General features: G+C 64.9%; 5 protein-coding genes across 5 annotated transcripts; 3 read left to right on the top strand and 2 right to left on the bottom strand.

The window, feature by feature from the left end:
* Nucleotides 1–97: 97 nt before the first annotated feature.
* EMIHUDRAFT_121063 (hypothetical protein) lies at nt 98–968 on the bottom strand (the record flags this gene model as incomplete). The annotated part of the gene is made up of 2 exons (XM_005760154.1): nt 98–285; nt 356–968. The coding sequence occupies 2 exons, from the start codon at nt 966–968 to the stop codon at nt 98–100; spliced, it is 801 nt and encodes a 266-aa protein (XP_005760211.1).
* Nucleotides 969–2,048: 1,080 nt separating this feature from the next.
* EMIHUDRAFT_121062 (hypothetical protein) lies at nt 2,049–5,180 on the top strand (the record flags this gene model as incomplete). Its single annotated transcript, XM_005760153.1, has 3 exons — nt 2,049–2,270; nt 2,820–3,048; nt 3,244–5,180. The coding sequence occupies 3 exons, from the start codon at nt 2,049–2,051 to the stop codon at nt 5,178–5,180; spliced, it is 2,388 nt and encodes a 795-aa protein (XP_005760210.1).
* Nucleotides 5,181–5,536: 356 nt separating this feature from the next.
* On the top strand, nt 5,537–6,121 carry EMIHUDRAFT_249424 (hypothetical protein; the record flags this gene model as incomplete). The annotated part of the gene is made up of 3 exons (XM_005760152.1): nt 5,537–5,552; nt 5,756–5,792; nt 5,872–6,121. The coding sequence occupies 3 exons, from the start codon at nt 5,537–5,539 to the stop codon at nt 6,119–6,121; spliced, it is 303 nt and encodes a 100-aa protein (XP_005760209.1).
* A 2,487-nt stretch (nt 6,122–8,608) lies between these two features.
* Nucleotides 8,609–11,279, bottom strand: EMIHUDRAFT_249421 (hypothetical protein; the record flags this gene model as incomplete). Its single annotated transcript, XM_005760151.1, has 6 exons — nt 8,609–8,713; nt 8,794–8,883; nt 9,102–9,127; nt 9,227–9,359; nt 9,503–9,622; nt 9,786–11,279. 6 exons carry the CDS (start codon nt 11,277–11,279, stop codon nt 8,609–8,611), a joined length of 1,968 nt encoding a protein of 655 aa, XP_005760208.1.
* Nucleotides 11,280–13,229: 1,950 nt separating this feature from the next.
* GSHS3 (glutathione synthetase) lies at nt 13,230–14,882 on the top strand (the record flags this gene model as incomplete). The annotated part of the gene is made up of 5 exons (XM_005760150.1): nt 13,230–13,682; nt 13,930–14,185; nt 14,324–14,524; nt 14,695–14,708; nt 14,772–14,882. Coding segments are annotated over 5 exons (1,035 nt in total), but the record flags the coding sequence as incomplete, so codon positions are not given.
* Nucleotides 14,883–14,950: the final 68 nt, after the last annotated feature.

Genomic DNA, 14,950 nt, shown 5'->3' with positions numbered 1-14,950 from the left:
TCGGATTTTTACAAGGGGTTACCCCCAACTTAAACTCGGTACCAGGTAATACGGTAAAGTAACCCCCCCGCCGGATTCCCCGATTGCGCGATGGGCTTCATTGCGCCCCCGCCCGGAGGTATGGGCGATACCCCCTCCGGGAGGGGCAGGGGGGGGGCATCCGCACCGCCTTGCCCGACGGCTTGGAGCCGGGGGGCGGGTACATGTGCATGATCGAGGGCTGCAGGCGGAGGCGCGTGATGGCTCGAAAGGGCGCGGTGAACGTCGTGCACGACCGAGGGCCGCCTAGCCATTAATTATTGAGCGTGCCGCGGGGTCCCCGGCTGCAGGGGGGCGTGGCACACAGGCCGCAGACCTCCAGCGCAGATGGCCTCCATGTCGGCGGAGGTGGCGATCTCGGGCGTGATGAGGAGCTTGAGCAGCGAGCGCCCGATCCCGCACCGGTCGGAGAGCGCGTAGTCGCCGAGCCGCAGCGAAAAGTGAGCGGTGCCGCCGCCGCCGCCCGACCGGTCCGGCACGACCATCACCGGGGCAGCAGGGAGGAGGGCGGCGCGGGAGTGGCGGCCCGGCGGGGCGTCCAGCAGCAGCGGCGCCTCCCCCGCCTCGGAGACGAGGAGGTGCGGTTTTGTGAACGCGGCGGCGGAGGCGGCGTCCTTGCCCGCGCCGGTGTCCTTGCCCCCCTGGCGGTCGACGACAAGTGTGGCCTTGAGGGCGAGCTTATCGGGGAGCCGCTCCCCGTCGGGCGGGCGGACGCGGACACGCAGCGCGAAGGAGGCTTGGTTGGAGAGGACGCGGACCCTCGTCCACATCAGCGCCCGATCCACGTCGAGCCGGTGCCACTCTTGCGCGTCGACCGTGAGAGAAATGCCCTCGTACGGGTCGTGGAGCATCGCCCTCGGCGGGGGGGCCGGGACCAAGGGGGGGCTGGAGGCGAACAGGTCGCACGGGCGGTCGGCGACAGCTGCCATTTTTGCACGCCCTTTAGGCGCTGCTTGGTCCGTGGTCGACCTGACAGCCGAGCGCACTCAAAATGAAGAAATCGCACGCCCGCACGGTCTGACTCACACAAAGAGAATCAAGACAAAACTGCTGCCGCTGACCGCTCAAGCCGGACTTTTCTTGCCGCTTGGTGAGCGCGCGAAAAACGGCGCGCCGGGCGCGGGGGCGGGCTCTCCACCCACCTCCCCGCGCGGGGCCGCTCCGAGGCGACCCGAGCGCCCTGCGACCAAACTCTGCCTCCTCTTACACTATCATTCAGCATTAATGGAGGAGGAGCAGCCCGCGGGCGGCAGCGCCAAGGCGCAGCAGGCGCTGCAATACTGAGAGACGACTGAGCCGCAACTGGTGGCGCCGTGCGGTTGCTTGGGCGATCGGCGGTTGGTGCACCCGCAGTGCCGCATCCGCTGGCAGCAGCAGGGGCACCTGCAGGAGTGCGTGAGGTATGCCACAGTGCCTCCGTGGACGTATGGGCTCCAGGCTAACGCGGTCCCTCCGAGCCCAGAGGTTGCGGCCAGGACGCTTGCCGCCTGCGAAGCCGCCATTCGAGCTGGTGACCCCCCCTCGCTACGCCGGCGGCTCTCCTGCACTTGGTGCAGACCTCGGGACGGGAGCTTCTTCTGCTGGCCGCCCGGCACGGCCAGCAACGCGCTCTCGAGGAGCTCACACGCGCCCGCGCGGATTGTGATGCGGCAAGCCGGTTTGCGCTGTTGGAGCACGACTACGCTGCGGCCCGGATGATCATCCGAGCGGGTCAGCTGCCGCTGCCATTTTCAGACGTGACGGAGGATGGTGAGTGCGGACGGTGTCGATGCTGGATACCCCGGCAACAACTCGCGAGTGCTCGACCGCGGGGGCGCTCGCATCCATGGCCGAGACGGAGGTCGCGGCACTCGAGACCCAGCTGCACGCGGTGTTGGAAGCGCAGCCAGAGTTCAAGGAGAAACTGAAGGCGGCCAACCGGCGCAAGATGCAGGGCGGTACGGATATCCCTGCCACACGAGGAGGTCGCGGCGGCCGCGCCGTCTGGCGACGCAAATGAAGTGTGGACGATGTCGTACTTGACGATTGGGTACACACGTGGCGAGACGCCCTTCTGGGCCATCTCCATCGTCGACTCAACGCCCGCGCCGCACCCGTACGCCGACATGCTCGTTGGCTCGGGCGTGCATCATGGGGCGGGAGCGCCGACGCTAGAGGAGTGCAAGGACACCTTGCTGCGCGCGGCGCTCGCGGGCAAGATGGGGATTGCGGTCACGCTGGAGACGCACGAGGTGGCGCTGGCTATCGCGGAGGCGGCGGAAGGACATTGAGGGTCGAAATCACGGGACGGAGGCGCAGTGAGAGGACTGACGAGAGGAGCGGCGATGTGAGATGTGACGTGTGTTTTGGGGGGGGGGGGGTTCGAGGCTTCAACAGCTCAGGGCGCATGGGCGGAGGTTTCATGCTGTCTGAGGGCTCTGGGTGGCTCCTTCACGCGTTCTGTGGCAAGTGCCTTCACTGTATGGGAGTGGTTCTGCTGATTTTGGGCCCAAACCAGCCTCAGACTCGGCTCAGCGCCCAAAATTTGACGATTTCCACGGAGTTTTCCGAAAATAGAGAGGAAAAGAGAGGGTGTTGTAGAGAAAAAAGGGAGAAGAGGAATGGGGGAGGGGGGAAAGGGTCCGGTTTAAGGGCGTAAGGGCGCCGAAAAGGGCGCGCTCATCCGTTTCACCCCAGCTGAAGGATGAGCGCGCTCCGAAGCCGGAGAGGAGCTGGATACACCGGCCGCTCGCATCATGGCGCGTCGCGAGAGCCGCGCCGCGATGCCGGACCGGCTCAAGGTGGTGGCGCCGGACGACAGCTCGGATGAGGAGTGGAACGGAGACGACGACGAGGATGAGGAGGAGGACGGTCGCGTTTACTTGGACGCGTCGAAGTGTGGCCGCGTGCGCTTGCACGCGGTGCAAGGACCTGCGCAGTCGTCCTCCGGCCTGGGGGTGGACGACGAACGGCGCAAGAGCCTGGCCGACAAGGGCTGGGCACGCCGCACGGCGGTGGTGAACAGCGTGGGTGCCAGCGGGGCGAGCAAAGGAAAGGAAAACAGACGGGGTGCGAGAGGCAAACCTCGCTCGCCGAGCCCAAGACACGTGTCGAGGGGTAGGGGGGTAGGGGGTAGGTAGGTCACTGGACACCAACGCGGTATGGTAGGGGGTAGCCCGCGTAACGGCCCGCGGATCGGCATACCCTACCCTTCCCCCAAAACAGCTCGAATCCTCTCAGTACCCTTTGCGGTGGTGCATGCCGGCGCAGCGGCGGCAGAGGGCTGCACCGCGACGGCGGAGGAGGGAGCGCTGCTGTACGCGCGCGAGCTGGGAACGGAGGCGTCCGCAGAAGCGGCGGCAGCAGCGGCGGCCGAGTCTATGACGGCGGCGGAGGCGGAGCAGGCAGCGGCGGCACAGGGCTGCACCGCGACGGCGGAGGAGGGAGCGCTGCTGTACGCGCGCGAGCTGGGAACGGAGGCGTCCGCAGCAGCGGCGGCAGCGGCGCCGGCCGAGTCTATGACGGCGGCGGAGGCGGAGCAGGCAGCGGCGGCAGAGGGCTTGACACTGGTGCGCTCGTCGCGCTCCAGCACCGGGTTCCAAGGCGTGTGCGCACATTCGAATGGGAGAGGCTTTAACGTGGCGCGCACGCTTGATGGTAGAACGCAGTACATTGGCTGCACCGCGACGGCGGAGGAGGGAGCGCTGCTTTACGCGCGCAAGCTGGGAACGGAGGCGTCAGCAGCAGCGGCGGCAGCGGCGGCAGGGGCGGCAGCGGCGGCGGCCGAGTCTATGACGGCGGCGGAGGCGGAGCAGGCAGCGGCGGCAGAGGGCTTAACACTGGTGCGCTCGTCGCGCTCCAGCAGCGGGTTCGAAGGCGTGTACGCAAAGTCGAAGGGGAGAGGCTTTAACGTGGCGCGCACGCTTGATGGTAGAACGCAGTACATTGGCTGCACCGCGACGGCGGAGGAGGGAGCGCTGCTGTACGCGCGCGAGCTGGGAACGGAGGCGTCAGCAGCAGCGGCGGCAGCGGCGGCAGCGGCGGCAGCGGCGGCAGCGGCGGCAGCGGCGGCAGCGGCGGCAGCGGCGGCAGAGGCGGCAGCGGCGGCGGCCGAGTCTATGACGGCGGCGGAGGCGGAGCAGGCAGCGGCGGCAGAGGGCTTGACATTGGTGCGCTCGTCGCGCTCCAGCACCGGGTTCGAAGGCGTGTGCGCAAAATCGAAGGGGGGAGGCTTTAACGTGAGCAAATGGGTGCGCGGTGCAAAGCAGTACCTCGGTTACGCCGCGACGGCGCAGGAGGGTGCGCTGCTGTACGCGCGCCATCTTGGCGCGGAGGCATCGGCTGCGACCGATGCAGCGGAGGACGAGTACGCGGGACGCCAGGCGGTCGAGATGTCGAATGCAGCCGTAGAAGGGAGTAGAGAGGCACAACCAGCGACGGCGTCAAGGACGCGGCCCAGGCACAAGCTCATCCACGGACGGCGCGTGCAGCGGCTGATGGGTCTGCCCGCCGAGATACACGCCCTCGTGCTCGAGCACCTCGCAGCCAGCGCACCGCCGGCCAGCTTCGTGGCGTGCGCCGCCGCCTGCGCTGCGCTCTTGGAGGTGTACACGCGGCACCGCGCTCAGCTCTGGTGCTCTGCGCTCAGCCGCCGGGTTCGCCTCCAGGGTGCCCTGCCCGGTGTTCAGCGCGACTGGCAGGCACTCTACCGAGCATTACTCGGCGGGCGCGACGGGCTCGAGGCCAAGGGGTGGGCGGACGACAACAAGCTCGACAATGCGGACGAGATGCGCCACGCGTGGTGGCAGGCCGACGCGCTGGCGTTCAGCGCCGCCAACGGGCTGGTGCTCGTGCGCTATCGCGGGTACGAGGACGAGGGTGAAGACGAGTGGAGGCCACTCACGCAGCTGCGCCCTTACGAGGAGCGGCCCTCCGCATTGTGGCGCTCGACGAAGCGGACCAAGGGTGAGGCGGTGGAGGTGGCATGGGCGCCGCCAGACCACCCCACTGCTAGGTGGGAAGCCAAGGTGATCGCGGTCCGCGCACGCAAGGCAAAGGTGCGCTTCCTCGGATTTGACGCGAGCTGGGACACCTGGCTCCCGCATGACTCGGACGAACTGTTCCCGGCACGGGCGGGGATTCCCTCCAACCCGTCAACTTAGACGCTGTTTGTGGCCCTGTACACGTGGGTCGGGCAGCAGTGATTGATGGGGACGTCAAGAGCCTCCATCCGTCTGCCACACGTGCGTGCAACTCTGATCTCTGAGCACCCGGCGCCTTCGCCCGCCGTCCTCGCAGGAGATTGGAGTCGCTTAGGCGGCTCCCGTGGTGTACCTGTGTTAGTGCCAGAAGTGCCAGAGCGTGCGCGCCAGGCCAAATAAATAAATAGAGCAGTCAACCCCTGGTGGGATTAGGGCAGCAACCCGACGGGCAGACCCCCCGCCCCGCTCGGAGGGCGTGCACCACACAGCACACAGACTTATCTAGGCACTGCACACCCGTGACGAAGAACGGACGCATGCCACCTTGTGACGGTGCCCTGGCAAAATCGTCCCGATTTCGATGCGCGATTTAGCTAAGTCCCAGAGCCGTTTACGCATGAGCGGGCCCCCTCACCAGCCTAGGGCTCGCGCTTCTGGCCCGAGGTGTCGCCGCTGCCTCCCGCGCCCTCCGGCGCCTGCTGCTACTGCCGGTCGGCCGGTCGGGTCCGCGCGACGGCTCCATCCTCGAGACGTAGCGGTCGCTGAGCGCTTTCTCGACCGCTACGTCTTCCAGTGCACCCACCCACCGCGACCCTCGAACCTGCGCTGCGCGGCGCAGTTGCTGCCGAGCGAGACGCCCCCGCCCGCGCAGGGGCGGCATCACCGGACGCTACCGCATGGCCGAGCAGCGAGCAGTGTGTGCCGCAGTGCCCGTCCGGGCCCTCTTGCAGCTGCCTCTATTGGGCGTAAACCGCGGATATAAGGGTCTATACGGAGGTGGGTGGCCTCTTAGAGGTATGGGAGCCGCTGGCACCGCGCTGGGCGCCGCGGATGCACGTACGAACGAACATTATGAAATCGGGACGATTTTTGACCCAAAAATCACAAGGTGCAAGCGCTAAGCGTGGAGGACGCGATTTCGAATTTTCGGAGGTGCATCTGAGCAAAATTGGGCCCGCCAGGTGTGAAAAAAAAATATAAGGGTCATAGTCGCCGATTCGATCCGGAAGCCACTCGACCATCGAGAGGCCGTCGGCCGAAGTCGGCAAACGTAGATCAAATGGTTAGAGATAGCGTCCACTCAACGACCGATACCCGAACACATTACCGGGGGAATTAGACACCACAGATACGCACAACCGACGCCCGAAGTGCCAAGAAGGACGTCATTAGTACGAAACCTCAGAAAAAGGCCATGGGCGTCGAGAGAACATTCCCTCGAGAGGATAAAGAAAAGGCGACGCACCCCCTCCTTGCGCAGTGACCCTCGCTAAGTGTCGCCGTTATCGGGGCACGCTATCCTGCGCAGGCAGGGCAAGCGGGGGCGGGGGGCACTCCCATCTCTCCTGTGTACGGGTGGTGACTGTCTCCAGTCTCGGAGGGGGGCAAGAAGGTAAGAATATCTAATCTAGGCACTGGCACGGCTCCTCTCGTACGGGTCGTGGAGCATCGCCCTCGGCGGGGGGGCCGGGACCAAGGGGGGGCTGGAGGCGAACAGGTCGCACGGGCGGTCGGCGACAGCTGCCATTTTTGCACGCCCTTTAGGCGCTGCTTGGTCCGTGGTCGACCTGACAACCGAGCGCACTCAAAATGAAGAAATCGCACGCGCGCACGGTCTGACTCACACAAAGAGAATCAAGACAAAACTGCTGCCGCTGACCGCTCAAGCCGGACTTTTCTTGCCGCTTGGTGAGCGCGCGAAAAACGGCGCGCCGGGCGCGGGGGCGGGCTCTCCACCCACCTCCCCGCGCGGGGCCGCTCCGAGGCGACCCGAGCGCCCTGCGACCAAACTCTGCCTCCTCTTACACTATCATTCTCAGCAGTAATGGAGGAGGAGCAGCCCGCGGGCGGCAGCGCCAAGGCGCAGCAGGCGCTGCAAGAGACGACTGAGCCGCAACTGGTGGCGGCCGTGCAACATGCATGCTCATAATACGTAACATGAGACAGCCCCTCGCGCTCGGTGCCTCTCGATGTATGTATGTAGGAAGGTGAAGAACAGCCAGGCTCGGACTGGACACCAACGCGGTATGGGTGGACGCTGGACAGATGATGACGGCACGCACGAGCGACACACAGACACAAGCAGGCTCACAAGACACACAGCCAGCGGGCTGCCACACACCCTGAGTAGGCGTACACATAACTCAAGGGGCCACATCCTCCCTGTCGCCCCCCCCAGCACTCCAAGGTGCCAAGAGAACAAACAAGGGCACAACAAACAACAGACGACAGGAAGTAACATGCGAGGCTAGAGCAGGCTTGCTCCACCTCTAGCAATCTCGCCGGCCGGCGAGGCACGGACGAGACCGTGTGTGGGTCTAGTGAGGTGTCTATGGACGCCCTCCTCACAGGCTAGCGGCCTACTGCTAGCCCTATCTCGCACTCACGGGTGATGACAATTCATTGTATGAGTGTATGCGAGCAGAGGCACATGTACATGTGCTAAATCTAGGCCGCACGTCGTGGCACTATGACGGAGGTAGACGTGCGGCCGCAGCGCGCCCGCCGCAGGCTCGGCGGTGCGCGCGTGTTAGCGAGAAAGTTGCGGGTAGAGCCATGCCCGACTTTTTGAAGACGAGCCCCACGCCACGGGGATGCCAGCCGTGCCTTCGCGGGAGTCGTCTCTCGAGCCGCGTCCCGTCGGCACTGTCCCTGAGTGTGTCCCGCCTTGGCGGCACACACTCTCGACGAGGACAGTCCGGCCTACGGGAACGTGTTTCACGCGCCGGCGACGGTTGCGGCGTGGTGGTTGTGTACGAAGCGACGATGGCACGACCACCGCCCTGCATCGCAGACCGGGCAAGGAGGGGCCTGCTCCCGTTCCGCGAGGAACAGGAGGTCTCCCCCCCTCCCCCGGCCTGAGCAGGTACGGGTGGAAGGCAGCCCCTTGAGTCGAGGGCGGCGCGACCATTGCGCCGACTCAAAGACCAGCTAGCTGGCCCGTTCAGTACAGATGGTCTCGCCGCCCCGCTCCGCGCCGCCCGCCGCCGCGCGCGCCGCCGCCCGATGATTATTAATTCATTAAATTATTAATTAATTAATAAGTAATTATACCACCCGCCACTGCGCCGCCCTGCCCTGCGCCGCCCGCTGCCTCGCCGCGCCGCCGCCTCGCGCCGCCCGCCGCCGCGCCGCGCCACCGCCCGATGATTAATAATTAATAATTAATACTCGATCATTATTAATTTGTGTGTGTGTGCGTGTGTGTGTGTGTTTGTTTGCGCGATGGCAGGGAAGGGCAGGGCAGCCGCGAGCCGCAAGTGGCGTCGGCAACGCGGCGAGGACACGATGGTGACGCCCACAGCGCAGCGTGCGCGGCAGCAGTGCCGCCGGCGGCCCCACGCCGCATCAGCGGCGTCCCACGCCGCATCAGCGGCGCTCTGAGTGAGTCAGACTGCGCTGTACAGCCTGCTGAGCACGTTCCCGACGAGCGTCGCGCCACGCGGGTCCCCCTCAGGCGACGCGGGCGGCGAGCCGATGCGCGTGTCGTAGGCCTAGGCAGCGCTGGCGAAGCGAGGCGGCCGGCGCCGGCCCCCGCAGGCGGTTGCAGCGAGAGGAGCGAGGTAAAAGACACTGTTGAAAGGGCGGGGAGCGGCCTGCCGTCGAGCAGCACGCCGCGCAAGCCCGCTGCCGGCGACCCGATCGAGAGCTCGTAGTCATGGTACTATTCAGCGCGCCATCGCTCCGTCCCGAGGCAGCCCGCCCTGGCTCTGTAGGCCTTCCCAGACAGCTTGGCGAGGCTGTACAGAATGCCCAGAGCATGCTGGGCAGGCTCCCGTCGAGCGACGAGCCATGCTGGCTCCTCGCGGGCGGCGAGCTCGAAGACCCGCTCGGAGCTTCGCCCAGCCCGGCGAGCCCGCCCACACGCCCGCGGCCGCAGACATGGAAGACCAGCTTCTTGGCGTTTCCTGCCAGCGCTCACATGCCAAAAGACACCTCGCAGCGCGCGTGACGTGACCGAAGCGGCACGCCTCGGCGCCGCGAGAGCAGCCGGTCGACGTCGGCACCAAGCGCGCGGCCGCCGGGCGCCTCCGAACCGACAGGGGCGCCGCAGCAGTAGAGAGCAGCAGAGCACTCCAGATCCGCCATACCGTTTTTCTGGCGCGTCCGGCTTGCTGGATCAACCTCTCGAGCGCCCCACTGCCAACGTGCCAAGAAAACACAGAGAAAACACAATGCCAAAAGGTGTCACGATACCCATCCGGTCGCTGCACATGTTACATGTGCATGCAGAGCTAGTGGCGCCCCCGTGAGGCGTGACCCCCGCGCCAGTGCAAAAGCACCGCGGAGCTCCTTCCGATGATCCTCACCAGAGCCGCTTCTTGCCCGAGCTCCGTCTTGGGCGCCTTCTTGTAGCAGCAGGCGCTGCCGACGCGTCGAGAGGATAGGGGCAGCGTGACGCCCTGACTCGCCGGCTTCTACTTGATCTGGCGGTAGGGGGTGAAGAAATAGCCGCGCTGGGTGAGCAGCTCTCGGTCAGGTCGAGCCGCAGGATGGCGTGCACGTTGAAGGTCTCAAACATGACCTGTAAGAAAGGGACTATAGCACGGCAAGGAGCGTGGTAACCTCCGTCCGTTCAAAGTCTGCGAGCCGGTCATCCCAACTCTTGCCGGTACGCTCCCGCCAGCGGCGGACCCGCGCCTTCCACCCCTCCCGAAACATGCGCGACTCCTCCTCGAGAACCTCCTGGGGCAGCTTCGCACGGGCCATGGAAGCCTGGAGCAACCTTGGACCGAGCAAATCCAACAAGATGCAGCCGACGATCGCGGTGACAACGATGTAGACGCGGCCGCCATTCATGATCATCATATTGGCGCGATGCCCGCGTTCTCCCCAGTCCGAGAAGAAGCCACGGCGATGTGGCTCGCCAGCGAGGACGCCTTGGATGCTGGCGCGTGGAAGCATGGCCAGGAAGCAGAAGCCCGCATCGAAGAAGAGGCTGCGGTGATTCGCCTGGAAGACGGCCTCGCACCCCGACTCGTCAGCCATTGCCGGGGCGCGCTTGCGGCGCGTGATGCATAAGCCTACGACGATGCCACAGGCACGGAAGAGGAAGCCAACGACCATGCAGGGCAAGACGTCGCCAGCGTATTCCTCGAACGGCTGTAAGGAGGTCTTGCTACCAAGCATGCCGAAGAGAAACAGTTGGCCAAAGACCCACACTCCGCCTAAAACACCTTCGATGTCATGCAGCAGCTCGGGAACTACGCGGTCCCCAAAGGCAATGCCGAGCACAATCACGAGCAGTTCAGGTTGCACCATCGATCCGGGAGCCAAGCCAATGGGCAAGAAGGGCTCTCCGTCATGCCCACCCTTGTTGAAGCCGATGCCAAAGGCGCTTAAAGATACTCCGAAGATGAGAAGGAACGCCTCCACAGTTGCACCTGTGAACACTTGGCGCCCCATGATGGAGAACTTCGTGCGCTGCGGGATCAAGATCGCGCTCATCCAGCCGATGAACCCACCGAGGGCCACTGTGATCACGAGGCGCAAGATATTTGCGACGATCAGGCGCCAGATGGCCACTTCTTCATCTGCCTCGGCCTTGGCGAATCCAGCCAAAATGCCGAAGAGGGTCAAGGCAAGAGTGTCCTCGAGAGGGATCCAAGCGAAGATCAAGCGAGGCAAAGGATGCCCTGGATTCGTCGTGCCGAACTCCTTCATTTTTGGAATCACGAGGCCATCGCCGACAGCGCAGAAGCAGGTAGCCATGATGAGGGCCGTCACCACCTGCTGGTCAAAGACGTATACTCCAAACAGCGTCACGCCCGCAAGCTCAAAGCACACCGGCACAACTGACATGATCAGCAGCGGCAGGGACAGGTCCTTGAGGCTGATGTGGAAACCGCAGATGAGGAGAACCAAGAAGAATGCCAACTCCTGGAGATCATCTCGCGCAGCAAGAATGTCCGGCTGTGCCAAGGCGGCGCCCCAAAGCCAACCGGCCATCAGCACTCCAACCGCACCCGGCAAGCGGACGCTCATGAACAGAGTCCGAGCGATGTAGGTTACCAGGATCAAGTAGCCCAAGGCCAGATACAAAGGATAATCCAGGACCATGGCCTGCGAACGACGCGCACCGCGACACGCCGAGTTCTACGCCGTTCTGGTATATTTCGGCATTTTCAGGGCCGGCAGCAATGAGCGGATTTTCAGTGTACTCTCTCTCTCCTCTCTCTCTCTCAGTGTACGTACTTTTAGCTTACTGGGAGAAAAGGGAGAGGGGGTTGTGTTCTCTAGGCCCCTAAGGGCCTCTCTCTCTCTCACTCAGTGTATGTAGTACAGTGGGTTGCGGGCATTAAGAAAACAGGACTACGCGGCACGCCGCCGTTTCTAGGCCTTTCCACAGCCCTCATCCACCCCACGCCGTGGTTTCTTAGCTCCGGCCGGCACTCAGGCCAGAGCCGGCCCCCTAAGGATTTTAGGTAAGAGGTAGGTAAGCTGCGGTCCGCGAGGGCGATGCCAGAGTCTGCCGCCGAGTCGGCTCTCTGGATGACGGGAAGACGCACACACGCCTCCATCTCCACTCCACTCAGAACACCGTAGACTTGGAAAGTGACAAGTGCGCGCGCCGCAGGCGAAGAGAAATTTTGAGCTGGGGCTCCCGTTCATAGGGTGCCCACAGGACCCAAAAAAAGAAAAGAAAAAAGAAATGGGGCACTCCCGATCGCAGCACTTCGTGTTGGCCAGTCGAGATATTGAGAGTGTGACTAGGAGGGTGGGACGCTGGGGATTCTCAAAGGTATACCCTTGGAATGGCCGGATCCAGCCTTAAAAGTACGAGATCGCGCGCGCTTCGCGCGCTGCACCGCCTGTTCTCCGCGGCTGTGTGACGACGTGTGCCGTGTGCCAGCAGAGTTGGGCGCGCGCGGCGCGACGGCGCCCGCGAGGGAAGGCGCGGGTGCAACGGCCGCCGGCGGCCGTACCGCCCGCCAGCCGGCGCAGCAGCGGCCAGCGCAGCGGCCGCCGGCGCAGCAGCCAGAGCAGCCGGTGCGCGCCTTGCGAGGCGAGTACTGCCGTCCGGCAGCCTTGAGGCGGCCGGGCGGCAGTACTCGTTCGAACTTTGCGAGCCGTGCGCGCGCCGAGGCGCCCGCGGCGCGCGCGCCCGCCCGGCTGCCAGTAGGAGGCGGCGCAATATGGCCTATAGTACAGCCCTTGGAGGAGGAAGAGGCTGGCTGGCAGTGCTGTATGCCGCCGTGGGGCAGTTTTGGGGTGCTGTCCCCATCCCAGGGGGCTGCAGAAGGCATCCGCAACCGGGACAACCCGCCCCCCCAGCCGAGGCCGGTCGAAGCCCACTTGGGAGCAGCCATGAGGAGTCCTCTTGGTGCTCCTGGCGGCCGTTTGAACCTCGGGCGCGCGCCGATGGGGGGGGGGGGGGGTCTTGCTTGCTCCACACCGAGCGCCATCGGTCCGGACCGGTGCTCCCACCGAGGGTCGGCTTGCACAAGGTCTGAGCCGCGGGCGCTCGGCGCCAAGTGCAGTGTCACGCTCGCACGCGAAGGGGACACAATGGGAAACCCTCGTTTCCTAGTGACTCGGTCCCCCAACGGAAGAGGCCTCGCTCCTATTGGAACTGGCCAACATCAGATTTGCCGCGTGCGTCCCTTTTTGAGCCGCAAAGCTATTTTCTTTTGGGTCCTGTGGGCACCCTACCGTTCACACTCGAGACTCGTGTCTGGCCTTTTCTCGGGGCCGCGCCTGCGGCGCGCCGTGGTTTCTTAGATTTTTGCGGAAATCTCTTGGTAGGGTTTCTTAATGCGACGTTTTCTTAATGCCCGCAACCCACTGTAGCTCTTTATACGTACATTCCCGTAGGAGGACTCTGCTGACAGGGTTTGCGATAAGGAGCGCCCCGAAGGGTTTCTCGGAGGTTAGTGCACCACTAACCGCCGAAGCGCAAGCGCTTGGAGCAAGAGAACTGCGACGGATCGGTCTCATACTACCTCGAGCATACTACTCGAGTAGCAAACACTCGGATTTGTTTCCAAGCTCGTCGGCGATCGATTTTGGATGGCGGACATCCTCGCTTCGGCCGGGGCGCAGGAGGACTCTTCCGCGCCGCCCGAGACCCTCCTCGGCCTACCAGCCAGCCTGGTTGCGCGGATGCAATCCGACACGCTCGCCTGGCAGGCCGTGGGCGGTATCCTCATCGGTGCCGGCGCGTCGCTGCTGCCCGCGCCGTGCTCGCTGCTGCCGTACCCGTGGCCGAGCGAGCTCTTCGAGCAGTCGCGCGCCCTTGCGGTCCCCTTCAACGCGCTCGTCGATCGCGTAGCGCGCGATGTCGACTGGCTGCACGCGGCCACGCGCTCGGTCGTGAAGCAGGACGCGTTCACTGGCCGGCTGCTCCAGCTCTCCGAGTCGGTGCACGCCGAGGGCCCGACGCAGCCGCTGCAGCTCGGCATCTACCGCTCCGACTACATGGTCCACCAGCCGCCGGGCGGCGCGCCGCCGCTGCTCCGGCAGGTCGAGCGCGCGAGAGAATGCCTCAAAGCCCCTCCGACTCTGGAGGCCTTCCCGCTTTGTGGCCACCCTCACCACGCAGGGGAGGGGTAGACACTCCGTTTCGGCTGATCCCACTCCCCGACTACCCTGCTCCCGGCGGGCCAAGCTCTTCGACCACCAGAGAAGAGGACCATCAGAGAGGACTGGAGATGACCCCGATACGACACAGAGATGAGCAGAGATGAGCAGAGATAAGCTGCTCCGGCAGGTCGAGCTAAACACGATCTCGTCCTCGTTCGGCTCCCTGTCGGGCAAGCTCTCAGCGATGCACGCGGAGCTGCTCCCGCGCTGGGTCGCGCCGCCCGTGACGGGCGAGACCGCCTCTAGATGCCGGAGGCAGATCACATCTCCCCATATCTCACCGCATCTCACCGCCTCTGGATGCCCGAGGAAGATCATATCTCGCCATATCTCCACACATCTCGAGACCGCCTCTAGATGCCAGAGGCAGATGTCGGAGACAAGTCTCAGTTTGCCGGCGGAAGCCGTTCCGCCGCGTGAAGACGCCGTCTTCAAACCGCGCGGCCACTGCACTTGCGCGCGTCCACGAGTGCGTGCGGGGCCGCACCGCCCCGTCCCACCCTCTCCCTTCAAACTCACAGGCGACACCGCGTCGCTGCAAGACATGCACGCCTCGCTCGCCGCCGGCTTGATTGACGGCCGGCTCACCTCCGGACCGCCAGAGGGGCCCTTCTCGGACCCTTCTCGGAGCCCTCCTGCAGGCTCCGGCGGCAGGCTCCCTCCGAACCCGTGCGAGGCAGAGATCGCGGCGGCCCTTGCGGAGGCGCGGCTGGGCACGCGCCGTGAGTGGGAAAGGGGGCGCGCCTCTTCACAGCTGCAGCTGTGAAGCAGGCGCATGCCGCTTACGTGGCCTCCTCCCCAAAGGGGGGCCCCTGCGCGGTGCTGCGGGGGGTGGGGCGGCCCGCCTCGCTGCGCTCGTTCTCCTTCATCCCGAGAGCTTGTTCCTCTGTAGGTGCTCATGCGGTGGTGCAGCCCGCCGAGAGGAAAAGAACCTCTTCTTCTTAACGAGTTTCTTCTTGTCCTCTGTAGGTTCTCATGGTGGTTCAGCCCGCCGAGAGGAACGTCACCGACCAGCGCGGCATCGAGGCCTGCCTCTGGCGCTCGCACGGCGTGCCGCTCGTCCGGATGACGATGGCAGAGGTGGAGACTGGCCGAGATTAGCCGAGATTAGCCGGGATCGCCGAGAGTAGCGCATGTCAGCTCCGTTC

Source organism: Emiliania huxleyi, assembly GCF_000372725.1.
Source record: "Emiliania huxleyi CCMP1516 unplaced genomic scaffold EMIHUscaffold_778, whole genome shotgun sequence".
In the NCBI taxonomy this organism is placed as follows: domain Eukaryota; phylum Haptophyta; order Isochrysidales; family Noelaerhabdaceae; genus Emiliania; species Emiliania huxleyi.
This window is presented reverse-complemented; position numbering and strand designations above follow the sequence as displayed.